Source organism: Thamnophis elegans, chromosome 2 (assembly GCF_009769535.1).
Source record: "Thamnophis elegans isolate rThaEle1 chromosome 2, rThaEle1.pri, whole genome shotgun sequence".
In the NCBI taxonomy this organism is placed as follows: domain Eukaryota; kingdom Metazoa; phylum Chordata; class Lepidosauria; order Squamata; family Colubridae; genus Thamnophis; species Thamnophis elegans.
This window is the reverse complement of record NC_045542.1, coordinates 147,310,534-147,330,870: the sequence shown is the minus strand read 5'-3', so window position 1 is coordinate 147,330,870 and position 20,337 is coordinate 147,310,534. Positions and strand designations below refer to the sequence as shown.

The window sequence follows — 20,337 nt, the reverse complement described above, 5'->3', positions numbered from 1 at the left end:
CTGTTCACCATTGCGGTTCTTTTAAAGAAGCATTTTTCAAAGGCTGAAGACCCACATAAGATTGGCTATTAATTGTTCTATAGGACAGGAGTAGTGGCTGATAAAAATATGTTTCTAAAAATCTTATTTATGTTTATTTATTTTTACAGATCAAATTTAAAGACCACCCATCTCATTCAGAGAGACCGTTACAAATCCTTTAAAAAAAAATTGGGGGTCAGTTTCTCACAGAGGTTGAAAAAACATAATTTTATTTTATACTGGACAATTTTATAACCCTAGTGATACATTTGGTAATGCAAGAATCTTTCATGACATCCCAAGAATTAGATCTCTAGCTATGTCTCAGGAGAGCTCTACGTAAACCTTGGTTGCTCACGTAAAGATAACACCAATAGCCATAATAATAATCAATCCCAGAATATCTGCATCACCACCTGACCACCATTGGCATTGACAAAATCCCTATTACTCAATTTCAAAAGGCAGCTTTACTTGGAATAGCTTACCATATTTTTCGGAGTATAAGACACACCTTTTTCACTCAAAAAAAGAGGCTGAAAATCTGGGTGTGTCTTATACACTGAATACAGCATTTTTTTTTACTCCTGAAACCCTGCCCCCTTCACCAAAATGGCCGTGCATAGCTTGTAGGAAGCTTTTAGAGAGCTCCTGGGGACTGGGGAAGGGCAGAAATGAGCAAAAAGCGGCCTGTTTTTTTGCTCAATTTTACCCCCCCCCAGCCCCCAGGAGTACTCTATAACAGTGGTCCCCCAACCTTTTTATCGCCGCGGACCAGTCAGCCTTTGATAATTTTACCGTGGCCCGCTGAGCGCGCGCAGGGGCGCACGGGGCTCTCTTCCCTGGAGCCTTTGCGCACGGCCCAGGAGCTTTTGTGCACGGCCCAGGAGCCTTTGCGCTGCAGCCTGGTCCTTCGCCTCCCCCCCCCGGAGAAAGCCGGTCCAGAGAAAGCCAGTCCCCGCGCCTCTCACTCCCACACGCACCACCTCCGAGCGTCACAGCCCCACCAGCCCCGCATAGAGCGAGCGAGCAGCTCAAGGTCACCTCCGGACAGCGGCAGTGGCCCCTTCCAGAAAAACCTGCAGCAAAGGCGCCAGTTAACCACCACCTGCTTACCAGGGTTGGCTGCCTCGGGCGCTTGGGCAAAAGTGGCCCCGAGGAGGCGGACGCGCACAGCTGACGCGCGTCTTTCCGAGCTCCACAAAAAACCCCAACGGCCCCCTTTCGGTGCGGGCTGGAAGCCAGGCGGGAAGTTCCCGTTCTCTTACCTGGGCTGTGACGACTATTGGGGAAGTGTGCAGCACCTCAGAAGTAAAGCTGCCGCCGCTGACGCCGTTCCTTGGAAGCGACGGAGCGGCTGAGGCAGGAAGGTGCGCGGCGGTGGCAGCTGTTCAGCCAGCCGCCTAGCAGGAGAAGAGCCGCTCTTGGGTTTCGCAGGGGGCGGCGGTGGCGGCGGTACCAGCAGCGCCCGGGGATTCCACCAGCGTGCGCGCGGACCTTTGGGCAGCTGTTCATGTCCCCCGGCCGCTGCGCGGCCCGGTGCCAGGTACTCCACGGCCCGGCACCGGTCCGCGGACCGGGGGTTGGGGACCACTGCTCTATAAGCTTCCTAAAGGCTATCCATGCCCTTTTTCTTTTTTTTACAAAAAATGGGCTTGCTTTTGCAAAAAATGGGCCATTTTTTGCTCGTTTTTGCCCCCCACCCCCCAGGAGCACTCTGCAAGCTGCCTAAAGGCTATTCATGCCTTTTTTGGGGGGGGGGAAGGGACCCGTTTTCACAAAAAAAAAACAGGCTGTTTTTGGGAGGTTTGCAGAATGCAATTTTTAAAATTTATTTTTCTCTTCAAAACCTTGCTGAGTCTTATACTCCGGTGCGTCTTATACTCCAAAAAATATGGTACATCCTGCAATAATATCTTTAACACCATCCAACAATATCTTCTTCTCCCAGGTTCTTCAGGAAGGACTGAATAGCTGGACCAAAAATGTCAAATCTATTCTAAACTTCTGTTTGACTATGAGACGAATAATAGATTTGACATATTTAATATATATTATACCTCCAACTCAGTGGTGGGTTCCTACCAGTTTGGACCGGTTTGGCCGAATCAATAATGGTTTTGTGATCTGGGTCACTGGAACCGACAGCGACCCAGGCTTGCCTGGAGAACCGGAACCGGTTCTCCGGGCAGCGCCATAGATGCCGCCATCTTGCTTTTTGCATCTGTGCATGTGCAGAGCAATTTTATCAAGCGTGCACGCGAAGCCATGAGCGAACCGTCAGTAGCGACTGCCGGAACCCACCCCTGCTCCAACCCATGGAAGAATCCAACTTCTAGATTCAGATTCTTTAGAGATAAAATGTCCACCTTACCTTAATATTTCATTGTTCTTTGTTCTGCAGAAAAGTCCGAAGGTGATTCAGACTAGGAAGAAAGTAGGAATTCAATGCTTAACAGCAGGATCAAGTTGGATGATTTCAGAAAGGGGCTAGACTTTTTTTCTAAATAAGAGCTTCCCATTGGCATTCTAAACAGTTGCACTTTTGTGACTCAGCCTCGCTGCGTGGAGTGGAAGCTTTCCAAGCTGGTGCTAACGGCTTTTGCGGAAGAGAAATGAATGAGTCATTAAGAGTAACATATAAAAATATTACACAGAGCTGGGAAAGAGGAAGCATGGGAATGAAACTCAGCATGGGTGGGGTGGGGGGAATCAATTTTCAGAGGATTGGGACTATTTAATAAACAAATGGAGACATAAGGAATGTGTCCTTGTCACCCACAGTGGCTTGTAATGAATTTTATCAGAACATTCCCATGGGCAAACCTGAATCTCAAGATACAAATATTTCTTCTAACTAAGACCATTGTCCTTTCCAGATAACTGAAGGGCAGGAAGTAACTTGAGATATATTATGTTATTACTTATGTATATGTATGCATGCATCGTTTCTCCCTCCATTTTGAAATGTGTAAATATGAGTGCATCCTTTTAACTGCAGGAATTCCTCCCATTATTTTCTGGAGGGAATTTCTCTGGCCCCTCACTGTTAGCAATCAAGACTGCTGCAAGCCTTGATTATTTGATCTGGGTGCTGAATTTTGATTCCACAAACCCCATCTTGTTTAGCATAAGATGGGAATGAGAGAGCTTCTTAGATGGATAACTAAAAAGCCACACACAACCAGGCAGAGAACACACATACAATAGCCCAAATAACACACATACAATAGCCCAAAGACACATTCTGCAAGAGTGAAGTTCCCAGAATGTGGGCTCCAGCAAGAGTCCAAAAACCCGGAAGATTAAACTCTTGGTTCCATTGATTGATTCAGATTGGATCGTTAGGTAAACTTTTAAGTTTAAGATTAAGGCCCCAGGTTAGATATCAGGAAACTGTGAGTTGTTGTCCTACCTTAACCATGAAACCGGATGGATGACCTTGGATCAGCCATGCTCCCTCATTCCAACTCACTTCCCAATGTTGTTGTTGGGGAAAATAGGAGAAGACAGTTGTGTTGGATATGTTCACCTCCTTGAATTATTTATAAAAATAATAAAGGCAGGATACAAATAATAAATAAATAAATAAAACCGGCCATTCTATCCTACTACAGAGAAGAGCATCCTGGAATCTCTGCATTGCTTGTTTCTTGAACTGGCCTACCAGGAAGGGCTGCCACTTAGGTTGAACCCCTTTGTGGAAGGCTTCCAATCTTAAAGGACCATTTGAAGACCTGCTGTAGCTATAATTTTGTTGGCTTCAGAATAGCATTTATGTGTTTATTTCTCTCGGGAACCAATCAAGACTTTTCTTCAAAATTTATGAGCTGTGCCAGAGAACCTTCTAGATGGATCCATTGTTCTTTTAGGTGGCATCTTGGAAGATGATTAAGGAGCCAACTAAAACCTACCAAATCTTTGCTGTAAATAATAAATTCTTAGGAGTAATTACTTATCTCGTAATAAATAACCTCTTAATAAATATCGCCTGAATTCTTTGGATAAAAATCCTGTTATCCTGACAATAACTTAAGAACTTGATGTAGTAAGAAAATAAATAAATAAAGCAATCAGGAATTCTGACTGCAAAATTTTGCTACAACCTTAAGACTCAAATGTCTTTTTTTCATAGGGCTGAGCTCCTTAAATCTAACAAATGGGTAGATTCAGGAATGGGATTCAAAACTTTAAGCACCCGGTTCTCTGCCTGGTTGCTGGGTGGGCGTGGCTATGGTGTGCGTGGCCTACTCAGCCTCCTGTACCACAGCAAGGGGAGAGTTTTTGCCCTCCCCAGGTTCCGGAGGCTTTCCTTGAGCTTCCGGGAGGGCAAAAAATGGACCTCCAGAGACCAGAAATGGGCCCATTTTCGGACTTCTGGACCTAAGACGGAACCTTGTGGTATCCCACAGCTTCCTTCCCTCCATGTATCAGGGGTGGGATTCAGCTGGTTCGAATGAACCAGTTGTTACGATTCTGCGCAGTTTGGTGAACTGGCAAATCCTACCACTGGCTGGCCCCTCCTCTTCTTTATCTATAAAAGATAGGCTCAAGTTCCAGAAAAATCTTGACAGACTTGAACAATTGGCCCTATCCAACAAAATGAAATTCAATAGTACTGTGTTTTCCCGAAAATAAGACAGGGTCTTATTTTCTTTTTACCCTCAAAATATGGCTTGGGCCTTATTATGAGGGGAGGGTTTATTGTTTTGGGGTTGCCGGGTGGCTACTCTCTTCCGAGCGGGCTCCCAAAGAGCCGGGCACAGCCTCAGGGGCGAATGGCTGTGCTGCGCTGCAGTAGCGCAACACAACAGCCATGAAGAGACCACGCTCACAAGCAGCCACCCGGCAAACCCCTTTCCAGCTGGGCAAAGCACCATTCACTGTCCTAGGGGTATCGCCAAGCAGTGTGAGCGCCTGTTCGCCACCGCCCAGCTCCCGTGGCTTGGCACCTTCGAAATACCAGTGAAAGATACTCTGCATGGCTGGAGAGGGGGGTTGCACGAGTGGCTGTTCCACTCCCGCTCGTGTGCCTCCCAGCCTTACAATGCCCTGGCCCAGCTCTCTCTGCAGACGAAGAGTACCTCCGCTGCCGCTGCTGCATGGCTTTTTTGGCGGCATCCAAACCGAATCTTCCGGCAGTGGCCGCTCTGGGCGTATGCTCTGTGGTTGTGGGCCAGCTGCTGGTGGAGCGTACAACCATAGAGCGTACGCACAACACAGCCATTTGCCCATGAGGCTGTGCCTGGCTCTTTGGGAGCCCGCTCGCAAGAGAGCAGCCGCCCGGCAACCCCTCTCTTCAGCTGGGCACAGCGCTGCTCACCAACCTAGCGGTATCCCGAAGGCGCCAAACAACGCAATAATCTTTGCCTTCCCCGCCCATTGGGACCTTTGGGATACCGCTATGTTGGTGAGCGGTGCTCTGCCTGGCCAGAGGTAGGTTGTTCAGGGGGCTTATTTGCGGGGGAGGGCTTATATTTTTGCCCACCAGAAAAATGTGGCTTAGCCTTAATATCAGATCATGTCATATTTTTGGGGAAACACGGTAAGAAACGTAATCAGTGCTATAGCTTGACTCTTGTTTTTGTGGTTGCTCTATTAGTGCAGGTTTTCAAAAATCAGACTGGACAACCATTTGATTGGGATGGTATAAGCCTAGGTCTCCTGCTTGTGTGTGAAGTTGAACTAGAAGACCTCCAAGGCCCCTTCCAGCCTGATGATTCTATGAAAAAGTTATATGAAAGCATATGAATTTTATTAACTTTTAGTAACACGCTTAGTTATTCATCCTTCTTTTTCAATAGGAGCAATACCCAGGAAGAAGCAAGGAAACTGAACCTGATCAGCACCTGAGTTTAAGAACACTTCAGATATTTGTTATTTGTTTTCAGGTTCTTTAATTGCTTTGAAATCTGGGCAGATATTGTAATGGCTCTTTTCAAGGCTGCAGGTTGCACACCAGAGATAGCAACTGTCCTCTGTACCCCCTTTGATTGAAGTTCTCTGTTTTTCCACCGCTTTGATTTTGAAACCTTTTGCCAATATTTGCTGATTCCTCCCTCTTTATGTGCAAAATCCAGTTGGTCAATGCAAATCCCTGCAATATATAAAGTTTCTCTTTTCATAATCATTATTCGTGTGATATCAGAATACATTCTGATCATCTAAGAAACTGCTCCCCCCTTTGGAATAAGCAGAAGGTGATATTTACAAGCAGTCCTGTTCAATCTGACAAGCAGGTAAGTCTGTAGAATTTTAAAATATCATTTTTTCCCCCATTTAGAACTGGAAGATTATTTTTAGGAAAGGACTAGAATTTTTTGGTTTTTTTCTAGCCTGTTACTCCTATTCCAGGCTAGCCATATGCAAAGAGACCACAATCCCTTCAGTCAAAATACCAAACTTTGTAATTTTGTATGCCTGTTCAACTCACTCTCGGGGATTCCAGGCAGGTTATAACCATTGCAGCATCCCCACAATCACGGGATCAAAATTCAGATACTTGGCAACTGGCATGTATTTATGACAGTTGCATGTCCTGGGAGTCATATGATCACGTTTTTGGGACCTTCTGCTGAGCAAAGTCAGTGGGGAAGCTTGATTCACTTAACAACCATGTTACTAATTTAACAGTTCCAGTGATTCTTAACAACTGTGGCAAGAAAGATAGTAAAATAGAGCAAAACTCATTTAACTGTCTTGCTTAGTAACAGAAAGGTTGGGCTTAATTGTGGTAATAAGTCGAGGATTATGTGTGCTGCGACCAAATTCAAGATTAGAAATGCCCAAAGCTGATTAACGTTACAGCTGGCAGGAAAAGGGAATGTCAGACAAAATTTAGGCAAGAAAACATTTAGGTAAGAAAAACGAAATGCACAGATACAGTATATGTCAGCAATGGCGAACCTTTTTTGGCTCACATGCCATAGGTGGGGGGAGCGCATGTGCAGGTGTGCCACACCAATAATGCAACGGGTGGTCCCCGCAGTGCACATGTGTGCATGAGAGGCGCTCGCCCCATTTTTTGCATGCTTTTTTCATCCTCCCCAGGCTCCAGAGGCTTTATAGGAGCCTGGGGAGGGCAAAAAAGCCTCCCCTCCCCCCACCAGGAGGCCCTCTGGAGACTTCAGGCACCTTCAGGAGGCTTTCCTAAAGCCTCCAGAGGGCAAAAAACAACTCTATGAGCAAACCAGAAGTCCGTTGCCAAACTTCTGGTTTGCCCATAGGGCCAGTTTTTTGCACTCTGGAGGCTTTAGGGAACTCAGTTGGCCAGCGTGTGCATGTGCACTGGGTGCTAAAACATTGGAAGAATTGTTGCAGAAGTTGGGTATGTCTAGTTTAATGAAAAGAAGGACTAAGGGAGGCATGATAGCAGTGATCCAATATCTCAGGGGTTGCCACAAAGAAGAGGGAGTCAAACTCTTCTCCAAGGCACCTGAGGGTAGAACAAGAAGCAATGGGTGGAAACTAATCAAGGAGAGAAGCAACTTAAAACTAAGGAGAAATTTCCTAACAATTAGAATAATTAATCAGTGGAAGAAGTTGCCTCCAGAAGTTGTGAATGCTCCAACACTGGAAGTTTTTAAGAAGAGATTGGACAATCATTTGTCTGGAATGGTATAGGGTTTCCTGCCTAGGCAGGTCGTTGCACTAGAAGACCCTCAAGGTCCCTTCCAACTCTGCTATTCTATTCTAAAAGAAGGAACCTGGAATTAAGGAGAAACTTCCCAACAGTGAGGACAGTTAACCAGTTTAAGGCTGTGCTCTTTACTTTTTAACATCTGAACATCTGAAAGACCCAGTCTTTCTAAACGGATTACCAAATCTTCATTTCTATAAACTGGCCTCCTCAGTTTCTGTTTTGGGCAGGGAGACTGGTGCTGGTTATTGTCTCCCTTAAGATTTTTCCCATTTTTAATTTAGGTTTAGGTTTAGGTTTATTAGATTTATATGCCGCCCTTCTCCCAAGGATTCAGGGCGGCGTACAACATTAAAAGAAACACATAATACAAAAGTTAAAAATAAATAAAGAGAATATCCCAAACCCAATTAAAATTGACAATGACATTTTTTTAAAAAAAGAATGAATTAAAATTAACAGTGATCAATAATTTATTTTGTTTTGTTCAGGCCAGGAGAAATATATTTTAGGAGAAATATGCCTTTTTAATATTCCCCAAAATATCCCCTTCTTCTTTCCCACAGTATCCATGTATGAAAGGACTACTGTGGCAAAAAGCTTAGTTTTTCAATGACTTTCTCCACTGTGGAAATTATATTGTTTAATTTTATTGATCGCTGTGTCTCCATCAGGGTTTGTTTTTGTGAGATGGATGGCTGTATAAAGAAAAATATATATTGATTTGACAAATTTATAAGGCCACCCATCTGACTGATTATGATTTCTACAATCAACTATTTAAATAATATCACAAATGTAAAAATCTTAAGAAATAAATATAAGCAACCTTGTGAGAGAAAAATATTCACCTAAAGGTAATGTAACCATTATACAGGCTCAGGCTGGGCTTCCCATAGTTTTTGGGGAAATCATTTTTCAGGCACTCCTGAAAGGCTAATTAATGGGGTTTGGGGATTTGGGAATGTTTTGAACAGAACAACTTCAGTTTTATATCTTCGTTAAAAAAAAAATCTGGAAATTTGTTCAGATGTTAAAAAGCACTGTCTTAAACTATGGTGGTCTACAAATAGGCTGGTCTCAGATGGAAAATCCTATACTGAAATAAGAAAAAATACTGTTTGTGTGTGTGTGTGTGTGTGTGTGTGTGTGTGTGTGAGAGAGAGAGAGAGAGAGAGAGAGAGAGAGAGAGAGAGAGAGATATTCAGCTGTATGCTTGGATTATTTAAAGCAGGATTGGAGAAATAAAAATGTTGATTTGGGGATACTTTACATTGTTATTTATATTCATTTATTTATATCTTAACCATATTAGGGATTGGTACACCAAGTTCCAGAAAAGGATTTTGGAATAAGTTAAAAAGATAAAATGTGTAACATAAACAACATGTAACACAAACAATATATAACAAAAGTGTATTGGTAACCCTAGAGAAAATTTACTAGCCATTCTGTGTCAAAACTTAATTCGCTGAACTAGCGGATCGGTAACGAGGAGTTCTAAGCGGTTCTTCTGGAACCTTGGAGACTCTTCATGGAGAAGGAGAAAGGTGACTAAGTCACTCCCTGCTCCCCATTAGTGTCATCAACAAAAAGGGAGCCCCACCATCACAGTAAATCAATGATGAATTGGCATTAGGTGGACTTGTACAGTAAGAGGAATAATCTCATATTGGTTCCAATTTTTTCCACGTCCACTGACTAGTCCTACTGTTGCAATGCCTTGTCTGCTATTCTCGTCACTCTTACGCTGCCTCCTCCTCCTCTTTCCACTGGCTTCTAGTTCTGCTTCTAATGGGGACACAGTGGTCATAACCAGCTATGGCCCTATTAAGGGCAAGACGTTCTTGGCTGGCCCTGGATCTGTGACAGCCTATCTAGGCATTCCTTATGCTGAGCCTCCCCTGGGGAAGTTGCGTCTCCAGAAACCTCTTCCACATCAGCCATGGAAGCAAACACTGGAGGCCACTAGATTTGGCAATTCCTGTCCTCAATTTATTCACGACGACATTGCAGCAATGGTGTGGCATCCTAAAACACCACGGTCAGAAGATTGCCTTTCCCTCAACATCTGGGTGCCACACCCACAACCTTCTTCACCAGTGCCTGTTTTGGTCTGGATACACTCAGGGTCATATGCAGCTGCCACGTCTTCTCTGCCCTTGTTCAATGGGGCATCTTTGGCTGCCACTGAGAATGTAATTGTGGTCACCATCAATTATCGCTTGGGAGCTCTGGGCTTTCTGTACTTGCCCCCAATTGTGCCAGGGAACCTAGGCTTATGGGACCAACAGCTGGCCCTGAAGTGGATAAAAGAGAATGCAGCTGCCTTTGGGGGAGATCCTTCTCGGGTGACCCTTTTTGGCCACAGTGCTGGAGGAGCTTCTGTGAATTTCCATCTTCTCGCGCCAAAAAGCCAGGATCTTTTTGCGCAAGCGGTGATGCAGAGTGGAACAGCCAATGCCTTCTGGGCTTGGAGGTCTCCTGAGGAAGCCAAACTGTTATCACTGAAATTTGTTCATTTGCTAGGTTGTTCCGAGGACAATAATATCAGTATAATGCATTGTCTGCAAACAAAAAATGTTTCTGAACTTATTCAGCATCAAGGCTCTTTGGTCTTGAACCAGGACTGCCTTCTAAATGTACCATTCAGGCCTATCATAGATGGGGACTTTTTGCTTGGTGATCCAGAAAAGCTCATGGAGGAGGGGCAAATTCAAGTCAAACCTGTCCTCATAGGAAAAGTGTTTGATGAAGGGAGCACATTTATCCACGATCTTTTCTCTGAGAGTAAGGAAAGTCTCATCAATGAGGAGCAGCTTCTGAAAGGGATAAGAATGTTGGTGCCAAATGCAACTGATGAAGTTGTTCAAAGTATTGCCCTGAGGTACAGTGAAGGAAATGATGGCCCAGCACGATACCGTTCTGCTCTGTGCAACCTCTTTACAGATTTAGTCATTGCATGCCCAATGATTGAAGTTGCAGGAAATATCAGGAATACAGGGCTTCCTGTATATGCCTATTTATTTGCACATCACCCTTCAAGCTCATCTTGGCCTCAATGGACTGGACCACATCATGATGCTGAGATTGCTTATATTTTTGGAACCCTTGAATCAGTGTTTCCTGTCAATCAAACGTACACAGAGGCTGAAGCCAGGCTGAGCTATAAGATGATGCACTACTGGGCAGAGTTTGCCAGAACTGGGTAAGTAATTCACTTTATTTCTAATTTTTATTTTAACTCCAAAGAAAGCCTTTCCATTCAACAAATGCACTTTATATCTAAAGTAATGCAGCCAAAAATTAATGCACACTATTCCTTTGTGTATGTTTACAGGTCACATCATTAATACAAATGATGATGATTATAATAATAATGATGATGATGATGATGATGATAATAATAATAATAATAATTTAATATTTAAAAGTTTTTAAATGTTCAGTTGATTGAGTTTCATGTTTAATGAATAAATAATAATAATAATAATAATAATAATAATAATAATAATAATATTAGGGAATGTAGGGAATGAGAGCTACGGAATGGTTAATATCAAGCGAGGAATTTTCCAGGGTGATTCACTTTCACCTCTGATCTTCATCATCGCAATGATCCCACTATCAGTAATCTTAAAAAAAATGAAATTAGGCTACCAAACAGCCAAAAAAGCTGAAAAAATTTCGCATTTACTATATATGGATGATTTGAAACTCTATGGAAAGTCAGAAATAGAAATCCAATCATTGACAAATACAGTCCGAGTATTCAGCACCGATATTTCAATGCAGTTTGGCATGGAAAAATGCGCCACTGTATCCATAAAAAGGGGCAAAATCACTGCATCTGAGGGAATTGAAATGCCCAATGGCCAACTAATTAAATGCAAAGAAAATGAAGCCTACAAATACTTAGGCATTCTGCAGTTGGATAACATCAAGCATGGAGAAGTAAAAACTATTGTCAGACGAGAGTACACCAACAGAGTTAGGAAAATTTTGAAATCTAAATTGAATGGTGGAAATACAATCAAGGCCATAAATACCTGGGCAATACCAGTTATAAGATACACAGCTGGCATAGTTAACTGGACACAAGCTGATTTGGACCTTTTGGACCGAAAAAACCAGGAAACTAATGACAATGCACTACAGTTTACATCCACGTGGTGATACTGATAGACTATACCTGCCACGAAAATCAGGTGGCAGAGGATTATTACAAGTGAAGCAAACAGTTGAAGAAGAAAAACGTGCACTGGCTGATTATTTAAAAGAAAGTCAAGAACATCTATTAATCGAAGTAAAGAACAAAAATCTACTGAAGGCCCAACAGACAAAACAAGAATACAGAAAAGATGTGATAAAATCAAGAATGGAGAGTTGGCAGAACAAAGCACTGCATGGTCAATTTCTGGAAAAAATAAAAGATAAAGTGGACAGGGAACAAACTTGGTTATGGTTAAAAACAGGTACATTAAAGAAAGAAACAGAGTCACTAATCCTGGCTGCGCAAGAACAAGCTATCCGCACAAATGCCATTAAGGCCAAAATCGAAAAATCCTCTGATGATGCCAAATGCAGACTTTGCAAAGAAGCTGACGAAACTGTTGATCACATACTCAGCTGCTGTAAAAAAATTGCGCAGACTGATTATAAATTGCGGCACAATTCAGTAGCACAAATGATCCATTGGAATTTGTGCAAAAATTATAATATTAAAACAGCAACAAACTGGTGGGAACATCAGCCTGAAAAAGTCACAGAAAATCAGATGGTCAAGATCTTGTGGGATTTCCGTATACAAATCGACAAAATACTGGCGCATAATACACCAGACATCACACTGGTTGAGAAAAATAAGGTCACAATCATAGACATCGCAATACCAGGTGATAGCAGGGTCGCCGAGAAGGAACATGAAAAAATCGCAAAATACCAGGACTTAAAAATCGAAATTCAACGACTATGGCACAAACCAGCAGTGGTAATTCCAGTGGTAATTGGCACACTGGGTGCTATTCCAAAAGCACTGGAATTACATTTAAAACAGTTAAAAATTGACAAAATCACCATCAGTCAAATGCAAAAAGCCGCACTGCTTGGATCTGCACGCATATTGCGAAAATACGTTACGACGTCCTAGGCCCCTGGGTGGGGCCCGACTAGTAACCAATGCCAAATCCGGCGAAACAACTGGCCGCTGTGATACAATTGTACAATAATAATAATAATAGTGATGATGATGATGATGATGATGATGATGATGGTGATAGCAGGGTCGCCGAGAAGGAACATGAAAAAATAACAAAATACCAGAACTTAAAAATCGAAATTCAACGACTATGGCACAAACCAGCAGTGGTAATTCCAGTGGTAATTGGCACACTGGGTGCTATTCCAAAAGCACTGGAATTACATTTAAAACAGTTAAAAATTGACAAAATCACAATCAGTCAAATGCAAAAGGCCGCACTGCTTGGATCTGCACGCATATTACGAAAATACGTTACGACGTCCTAGGCCCATGGGTGGGGCCTGACTAGTAACCAATGCCAAATCCAGCGAAACAACTGGCCGCTGTGATACAATTGTATAATAATAATAATAATAATAATAATAATAATAATAACAACAACAACAACAACAACAACAACAATAATAATAATAATCCATAGTCAAATCAATAGTCAAATCAATAATCAATAATCAAAAAATAGTAGATAAATCATCTACTATACATGGATGACTTAAAAATGTATGCGGAAAGCCCCACTAAACTTAAATCAATACTTAACACAGTTCAACTGTTCAGCAGTGACATCAATATGAACTTTGGGCTTCAAAAATGTGCTATATTATCCATGAGACGAGGAAAAATGGAAAAAACAGAAGGAATAGATTAGGGAAATGGAAATATAGTGAAAGCATTAGCAAAGGATGATGGTTATAATTACCTAGGCATATTGGAAGCAGATAACATCTTAAATGGTCAACACAAAAGGAATACATCAGGAGGGTCCGCAAAATATTAAAATCAAAGCTGAATGCTGGAAACATAATTAAAGCCATTAATACATGGGCAGTTCGAGTGATATGTTAGTCAGCTGGAATCATCAACTGGACTCTGGCTGAACTGGAAAACAACAGAAACAAAGGGAGAACATTTGTATGTGTGTATATATATGTGTATGTATGTGTGTGTGTGTGTATATATATATATATATATATATATATATATATATATATATATATATATATATATATATATATATATTTGTTTTCATATATATATGTTGTATTTGTGCTGATAAATAAATAAAGGGAGACTAGTATAGATCTATTTCAAGTTATTTAGCTCTCATCAGCTAGCCATACCCTTACTGGGATTAGAACCTGTGCTGTATTGCATCTTAGGCAGATGTGTTAACCATTAAGCCACAGAGTTCTTCTCCTTATCAGCTGAGCCAGGGAATAGGTATGTATTTACCTACAACCCCTGGTATGCCCAAATATGGGAGGACGTTTACTGCTTCCATTCTCTGTCTATCGGCTCGTCACAAGAGACCATCCAGACAGAAACCCAATATTTTTACTGTTGCCTTTGCTACATTTGTATTTGTGCTGATAAATAAATAAAGGGAGACTAGTATAGATCTATTTCAAGCTATTTAGCTCTCATCAGCTAGCCAATATAAAAATATTGGGTTTCTGTCTGGATGGTCTCTTGTGATGAGCCGATATGTGTGTGTGTGTGTGTGTGTGCGCATGGTGTGCGTGCCTATATATATACATATATTGTATTTGTGATACATTTTTAAATGTTCAGTTGACTGAGTTTCATATTTAATAAATAAAGTATATAATAATAATCAGAATAATCAAAATTGAGCTGGAAGGGACATTGGAGGTCTTCTAGTCCAACCCCCTGCTGAAGCAGAAGACCTTATACCAGTGATTTGTTTAACTTACTGCACCTGTGTATGGTTTGCCAATTGCAGTGGCAGATAGGAGAGCACTCCAGAGAGTTAACGTCATTGCCCAGAGGATCATGGGTTGCCCTCTCCCCTCTTTGGAAAAGCTTTATAGCTTCCGCTGCCTTAAGAAAGTTCAAAACATTCTTCAAGTTCCATCTCATCTTGGGCACCCTTTTCTTGAACTATTACCATCTGGCCGACAGTATATGCCAATAAAAACAAGGAAAGCTTCTATCTGAGGGCAGTAACTATATTGAATTCTATGGTATTGTGCAATATTGGGTTTTTCAATTTCAATTATATAGAATGTAAAGGATGTGTGTTTTTGTTTTTATTTTTATAGTTATAATGTACACTGAAGACGGATGGCATTTAATTTGGTTGTACAATGTGCAATGACACTAAACTAAACTAAACTAAACTAAACTAAACTAAACTAAACTAAACTAAACTAAACTAAACTAAACTAAACTAAACTAAACTAAACTAAACTCCTGACGGTTGGTGACTTGGATTCTTCCTTATATTTAAACGACTCGACTCTTTGGAAAATCTGTATCCTTTTCTTCCTTCATAGGAATCCTGATGGGTTGGTGGCCACCAAGGATGAGTGGCCGCTCTATAATGCCACGGAGCAGAATTTCTTCGTTCTTAATAGTGATTCATCCCATGAAACAGAGAAAGAGCCTGTCCACCACTGCAGTTTTCTAAAGAAGCATTTGTCAAAGTCACGTAAGTTTGGCTATTTGTCCTGCCTTTGGATGGCAGTAGTGGCTGATGAACAAGTTATTTCTAAAAATCTTATTTATATTTATTTTTTACAAGATCAAATTTAAAGGTCAACCACCTCACTCACAGAGCGATCTCTAAAAATCTTTTAAAATTATTTTTGGTCACTTTTTGCAGGGGCTGGAAAAACCTCCCAAGAGTTAGCTCTCTAGTCGTGTCTCAGGAAATTACTTTGTATGCCCTAGTTGCTCACATAAAGATAACAGCAATAATGATGATGATGATGATGATGATGATGATGATGATAATACCTTGATGACAGTGATATCCGGGGCACTTGGTACTATGTCCAAGAATTTTACAAAACACATAAAGAAATCGCAGCTTTCTGCAATAACACCAGCGGAACTGCAAAAAACTGTGCTACTAGGAACATCATATATGAGAAACGGGAGACAGTCGACCACTTGATCAGTGGGTGCAGCAAAATTCCACAAACTGGCTACCTACAATGCCATGACCGCGTTGCTAAGATCATTCACTGGAAATTGTGCCAAAAGTTTGAATTTGAGTACAGCAAAAACCACTGGGAACATCAGGTTCAGTATGTTTTAGAGAATGAGAAAGTCAAGATCTTGTGGGACTTCAGAATTCAGACTGACAGGCACTTGACCCACAACACACCTGACATAACAATAGTTGAAAAGAAAAAAGTATGGTTCATTGACATTGCAATACCTTCAATGGTGGCCCTCCAGCTTCAGCGTACCTTGGAGGAAGCTAACTATCTAGACCCCTTCCAGTCTGGCTTCAGGCCCGGTTACAGCACAGAAACTGCTTTGGTCGCATTGACCGATGATCTCTGGAGAGCTAGGGATGGAGGCCGCGCTTCCATCCTAGTTCTCCTTGACCTCTCAGCGGCTTTCGATACCATCGACCATGGTATCCTTCTGCGACGACTGCGGGAGATAGGGGTGGGCGGCACTGTTTTGCAGTGGATCTCCTCCTACCTCTCGGACAGGTCGCAGTCGGTGTTGGTGGGGGGGCAGAGATCGTCCCTGAGGCCCCTAACTTATGGGGTGCTGCAGGGTTCGGTCTTATCCCCCCTACTATTTAACATATACATGAAACCGCTGGGTGAGATCATTCGGAGGCACGGGATAAAATACCACCAATATGCGGACGATACACAGTTGTATCTGTCCGCCCCGTGCCAACTCAATGAAGCGGTGGATGTGATGAACCGGGGTCTTGAGGCCGTTAAAGACTGGATGAGAGCAAACAAGCTGATACTCAACCCAGACAAGACCAAGTGGCTGTTGTGTTTTCCTCCCAAAAATTTGACCAACGTACCATCACTCAGGCTGGGGGGACAAAATTTATACCCCTCAGACAGGGCCCGCAACTTGGGAGTCCTCCTGGACCCACAGCTGAGTTTCGACCACCATCTTTCAGCTGTGACCAGGGGGGCATTTGCCCAGGTTCGCCTGGTGCGCCAGTTGCGGCCCTACCTGAATCGGGAGGCCCTCACAACAGTCACTCGAGCCCTTGTGATCTCTAGGCTGGAATACTGCAACGTGCTCTACATGGGGCTGCCCTTGAAGAGCACCCGGAGACTTCAGCTAGTCCAGAATGCGGCCGCGCGAGTGATCGTGGGCGCACCACGGTTCGCCCACATAACACCGATCCTCCGTGAGCTGTGCTGGCTACCTGTCGATCTCTGGGTGCACTTCAAGGTCCTACTCACCACCCATAAAGCGCTCCATGGTAGTGGGTCTGGCTATTTGAGAGACCGCCTTCTGCCAATTACCTCCCTGCGTCCCATCAGATCGCATAGAGCTGGCCTCCTCCGTATTCCATCCGCCAGTCAGTGCCGACTGGCGACTACTCGGAGGAGAGCCTTCTCTGTTGCGGCTCCGACGCTATGGAATAATCTCCCCGTGGAGATTCGTACCCTCACCACCGTCCAGGCCTTCCGCACAGCCCTCAAGATCTGGCTAGCCCGTCAGGCCTGGGGATAAGTTTTTACTCTCGCCCCTCCCGAATGTCGAGTGAATGTTGTGTTTTACTGTTTAATTTACTCTCGTTCACACTTCTTTTTGTATTTGTCCTACACTCCCCTTTCCCCCTTTTATTGTAAGCCGCCCTGAGTCCCCTCAGGGAAAAGGGCGGCCTATAAATGTACAATAAATACCAAATACCATAAAAAAAATGCACGAATCGAAGATAAACAGCAAGAAAAAAAAATCACAAAGTACCAGGACTTGCGAATTGAAGTTGAGCGACTGTGGAAAAAGAAATTGTGTGTTGTCCTAATTGCAGCTTTACTTAGAACAGCTTACATCCTGCAACGGTACCTTTAACATCATCAAACAATTTCTGCTTCTCCCAGCTCTTCGGGAAGGGCTGAATAGGTGGACAAAAAATGTCAAATCCATTCTAAACATCTGGCTGACAGTGTGACGAACAATAGGTTTGACATATTATGCCGTGAATTCATGGAATCCTCAGAATCCAACTGCTAGATTGAAGGCCAGATATGGCTTTTTCAGGCTAGTGCCTAGTCCCCAATGAGATAAACCAAGACAAGGAAGATTATTTTATTACAATTTATCAGTATATTCAGACAAAAGGTTTTTCCCCTCATTCAAAGAGGGACCCCCGAACTTTATCTTACATCCCCTTTTATAGTTAACAAAAAAATCTGAAAGAGGAAAGTTGATTGGACAGGATAATAGCATACATGTTTATTAAAATGAGGTCTGAAGGGGCATAAATTATAAGGCGAAAGGGTTCACAGAAGGGATAAGCCAGACCCCAATTTATACTAACAAACTTTTCTTATCAGGAGCTAGTCTCCAGCTTGTTTACCAGTTTAGGAATGTTAAAAACTAATAAATCTGAACACCACTTTAAAAGAAAGAATATAAATCAGATTAAAATACAAAGTAACTATGATAGTTAACAAATTACAAAACCCAAGTCATTTGCCTCTCAAGATTCAGATTCTTTAGAGATAAGATGGGGTGGGTTCCGGCTGGGCTACTGCCAATTTGCATGCCCAGTTCAATAGAAATTGTTCTGCGCATGCACAGAACTGAAAAACAATATGGTGGCGGCAACAGTGGCGACTGGGGAACCAGTTCAGGGGTGTGACAGGCCTGGTGTCAGGCCTGCAATCATATTCCTTTTAGGATCTTTGGCCTGCCACACTTTCTATTATTTTTTTTTCTATGCTGTTTCATTAGTGGGGAATAGAGAGGGGGGAATACTGAGTAGAATGTGTTTGTTTTCAAAATAAAACATTCCTTTCTAGAAGCCCAAGGTCATCTTTTGTGTCCGCACCTCTGCACCTGACCGGAACTAGATGGGTGGAAATGCCAGCGTGGCAGAGGAACATTGGACCATGTGATGGACTTGTGGGTGTGGGGGCAAGGTTTTGAACTTTCAACTGAATGGGAACTCAGGAAGCTTTCAGATTCGGGTTTCCACAGTTTGTACCAAAATATCTGCTTTATTAAGTCGGAACTTTGATAAAAGTTATGTCTCGAACTCTGATTTAATTCTGGATGATATTTGGAACACTGACACCTGGGTTGCTGCTGGTTCCAGAGACCCAGGCCGCCATTCCACTACCGGTTCAACTGAACCAGTCCGAACCGGTAGGAACCCACCACTGACCTTACCTGAATATTTCATTTTTCTTTGTTTTGCAGATGTGTGCTAAGGGAGATTCTGTTTCATCAGACTAGAAAGAAGACAGGAGGTAAGAATTCAATGCTTAATAGCTGTCAATCAGAATCAAGTTGGATAATTTCAAAAAGTGGGGGGACTAGAATTTTTTTCTAAATAAATCAGTTTTTCAAATAAGTGGCCCTTTTACATGAAACCGCTGGGCGAGATCATTCAGAGGCACGGGATAAGATACCATCAATACGCGGACGATACCCAGTTGTATCTGTCCGCCCCGTGCCAACTCAATGAAGCGGTGGACGTGATGGGCCGGGGCCTTGAAGCCGTTAGGGACTGGATGAGGGCTAACAAACTGGTACTCAACCCGGATAAGACCGAGTGGCTGTTGTGTTTCCCTCCCAATAATTTGGCAAGTGTTCCATCACTCAGGCTGGGGGGAGTCAAACACTATACCCCTCAGACAGGGTTCGCAACTTGGGAGTCCTCCTGGACCCACAGCTGACCTTTGATTACCACCTGTCGGCTGTGACCAGGGGGACATTTGCCCAGGTTCGCCTGATGCACCAGTTGCGACCCTACCTGAACCGGGAGGCTCTCACAACAGTCACTCGTGCCCTTGTGACCTCAAGGCTGGAATACTGCAACGTGCTCTACATGGGGCTGCCCTTGAAGAGCATCCGGCGACTTCAGCTAGTCCAGAATGCGGCCGCGCGAGCGATTGTGGGTGCACCTCGGTTCACCCACATAACACCTATCCTCCGCGAGCTGCGCTGGCTACCTGTTGATCTCCGGGTGCGCTTCAAGGTGCTACTTACCACCTATAAAGCCCTTCATGGTAGTGGATCTGGGTACTTGAGAGACCGCCTCCTGCCAATCACCTCCTCGCGACCAATTAGATCACACAGATTAGGCCTCCTCCGAATCCCATCTGCCAGTCAGTGTCGACTGGCGACTACGCAGAGGAGGGCCTTCTCGGTAGTAGCTCCGACCCTTTGGAACGATCTCCCCGTGGAGATCCGTACCCTCACCACCCTCCAGACCTTCCGCACAGCCCTTAAGATCTGGCTATCCCGTCAGGCCTGTGGTTAGATTGTAATCCGTCCCCACCCGAATGATGAATGTTGTGTTCTATTTTTAATTATGTATTGTTTTATGTCTCACTGTTTGTATTCCCCTCCCCATGAATTGTAAGCCGCCCTGAGTCCCCCCAGGGAAAAGGGTGGCCTATAAATAAACTTTCCATTTCCATTTCCATTTTGTGGCTCAGCCTCGCTG

At 43.2% G+C, this 20,337-nt stretch overlaps 1 protein-coding gene across 12 annotated transcripts in view; it reads left to right on the top strand.

Annotated features, from left to right (window-relative positions):
* Positions 1–20,337, top strand: part of LOC116502897 (cholinesterase-like) — a 36,921-nt gene that overhangs the window by 14,382 nt on the left and 2,202 nt on the right. For 2 of the 12 annotated variants that reach the window (XR_004254617.1, XR_004254618.1), the window contains 2 exons: positions 5,826–6,260; positions 15,218–15,275. Coding sequence is in view for 5 of the 12 variants with exons in the window: in XM_032208901.1 (XP_032064792.1) it covers positions 9,379–10,868; positions 15,218–15,372; positions 19,086–19,096 (1,656 nt within the window). In the remaining 7 variants the exon portion in view is untranslated. Of the gene's footprint in view, positions 1–149; positions 520–2,425; positions 4,095–5,825; positions 6,261–9,352; positions 10,869–15,217; positions 15,373–19,085; positions 19,136–20,337 lie in introns of those variants that run through there. The other 10 variants (XM_032208901.1, XM_032208892.1, XM_032208896.1 and 7 more) reach the window with 10 other exon arrangements.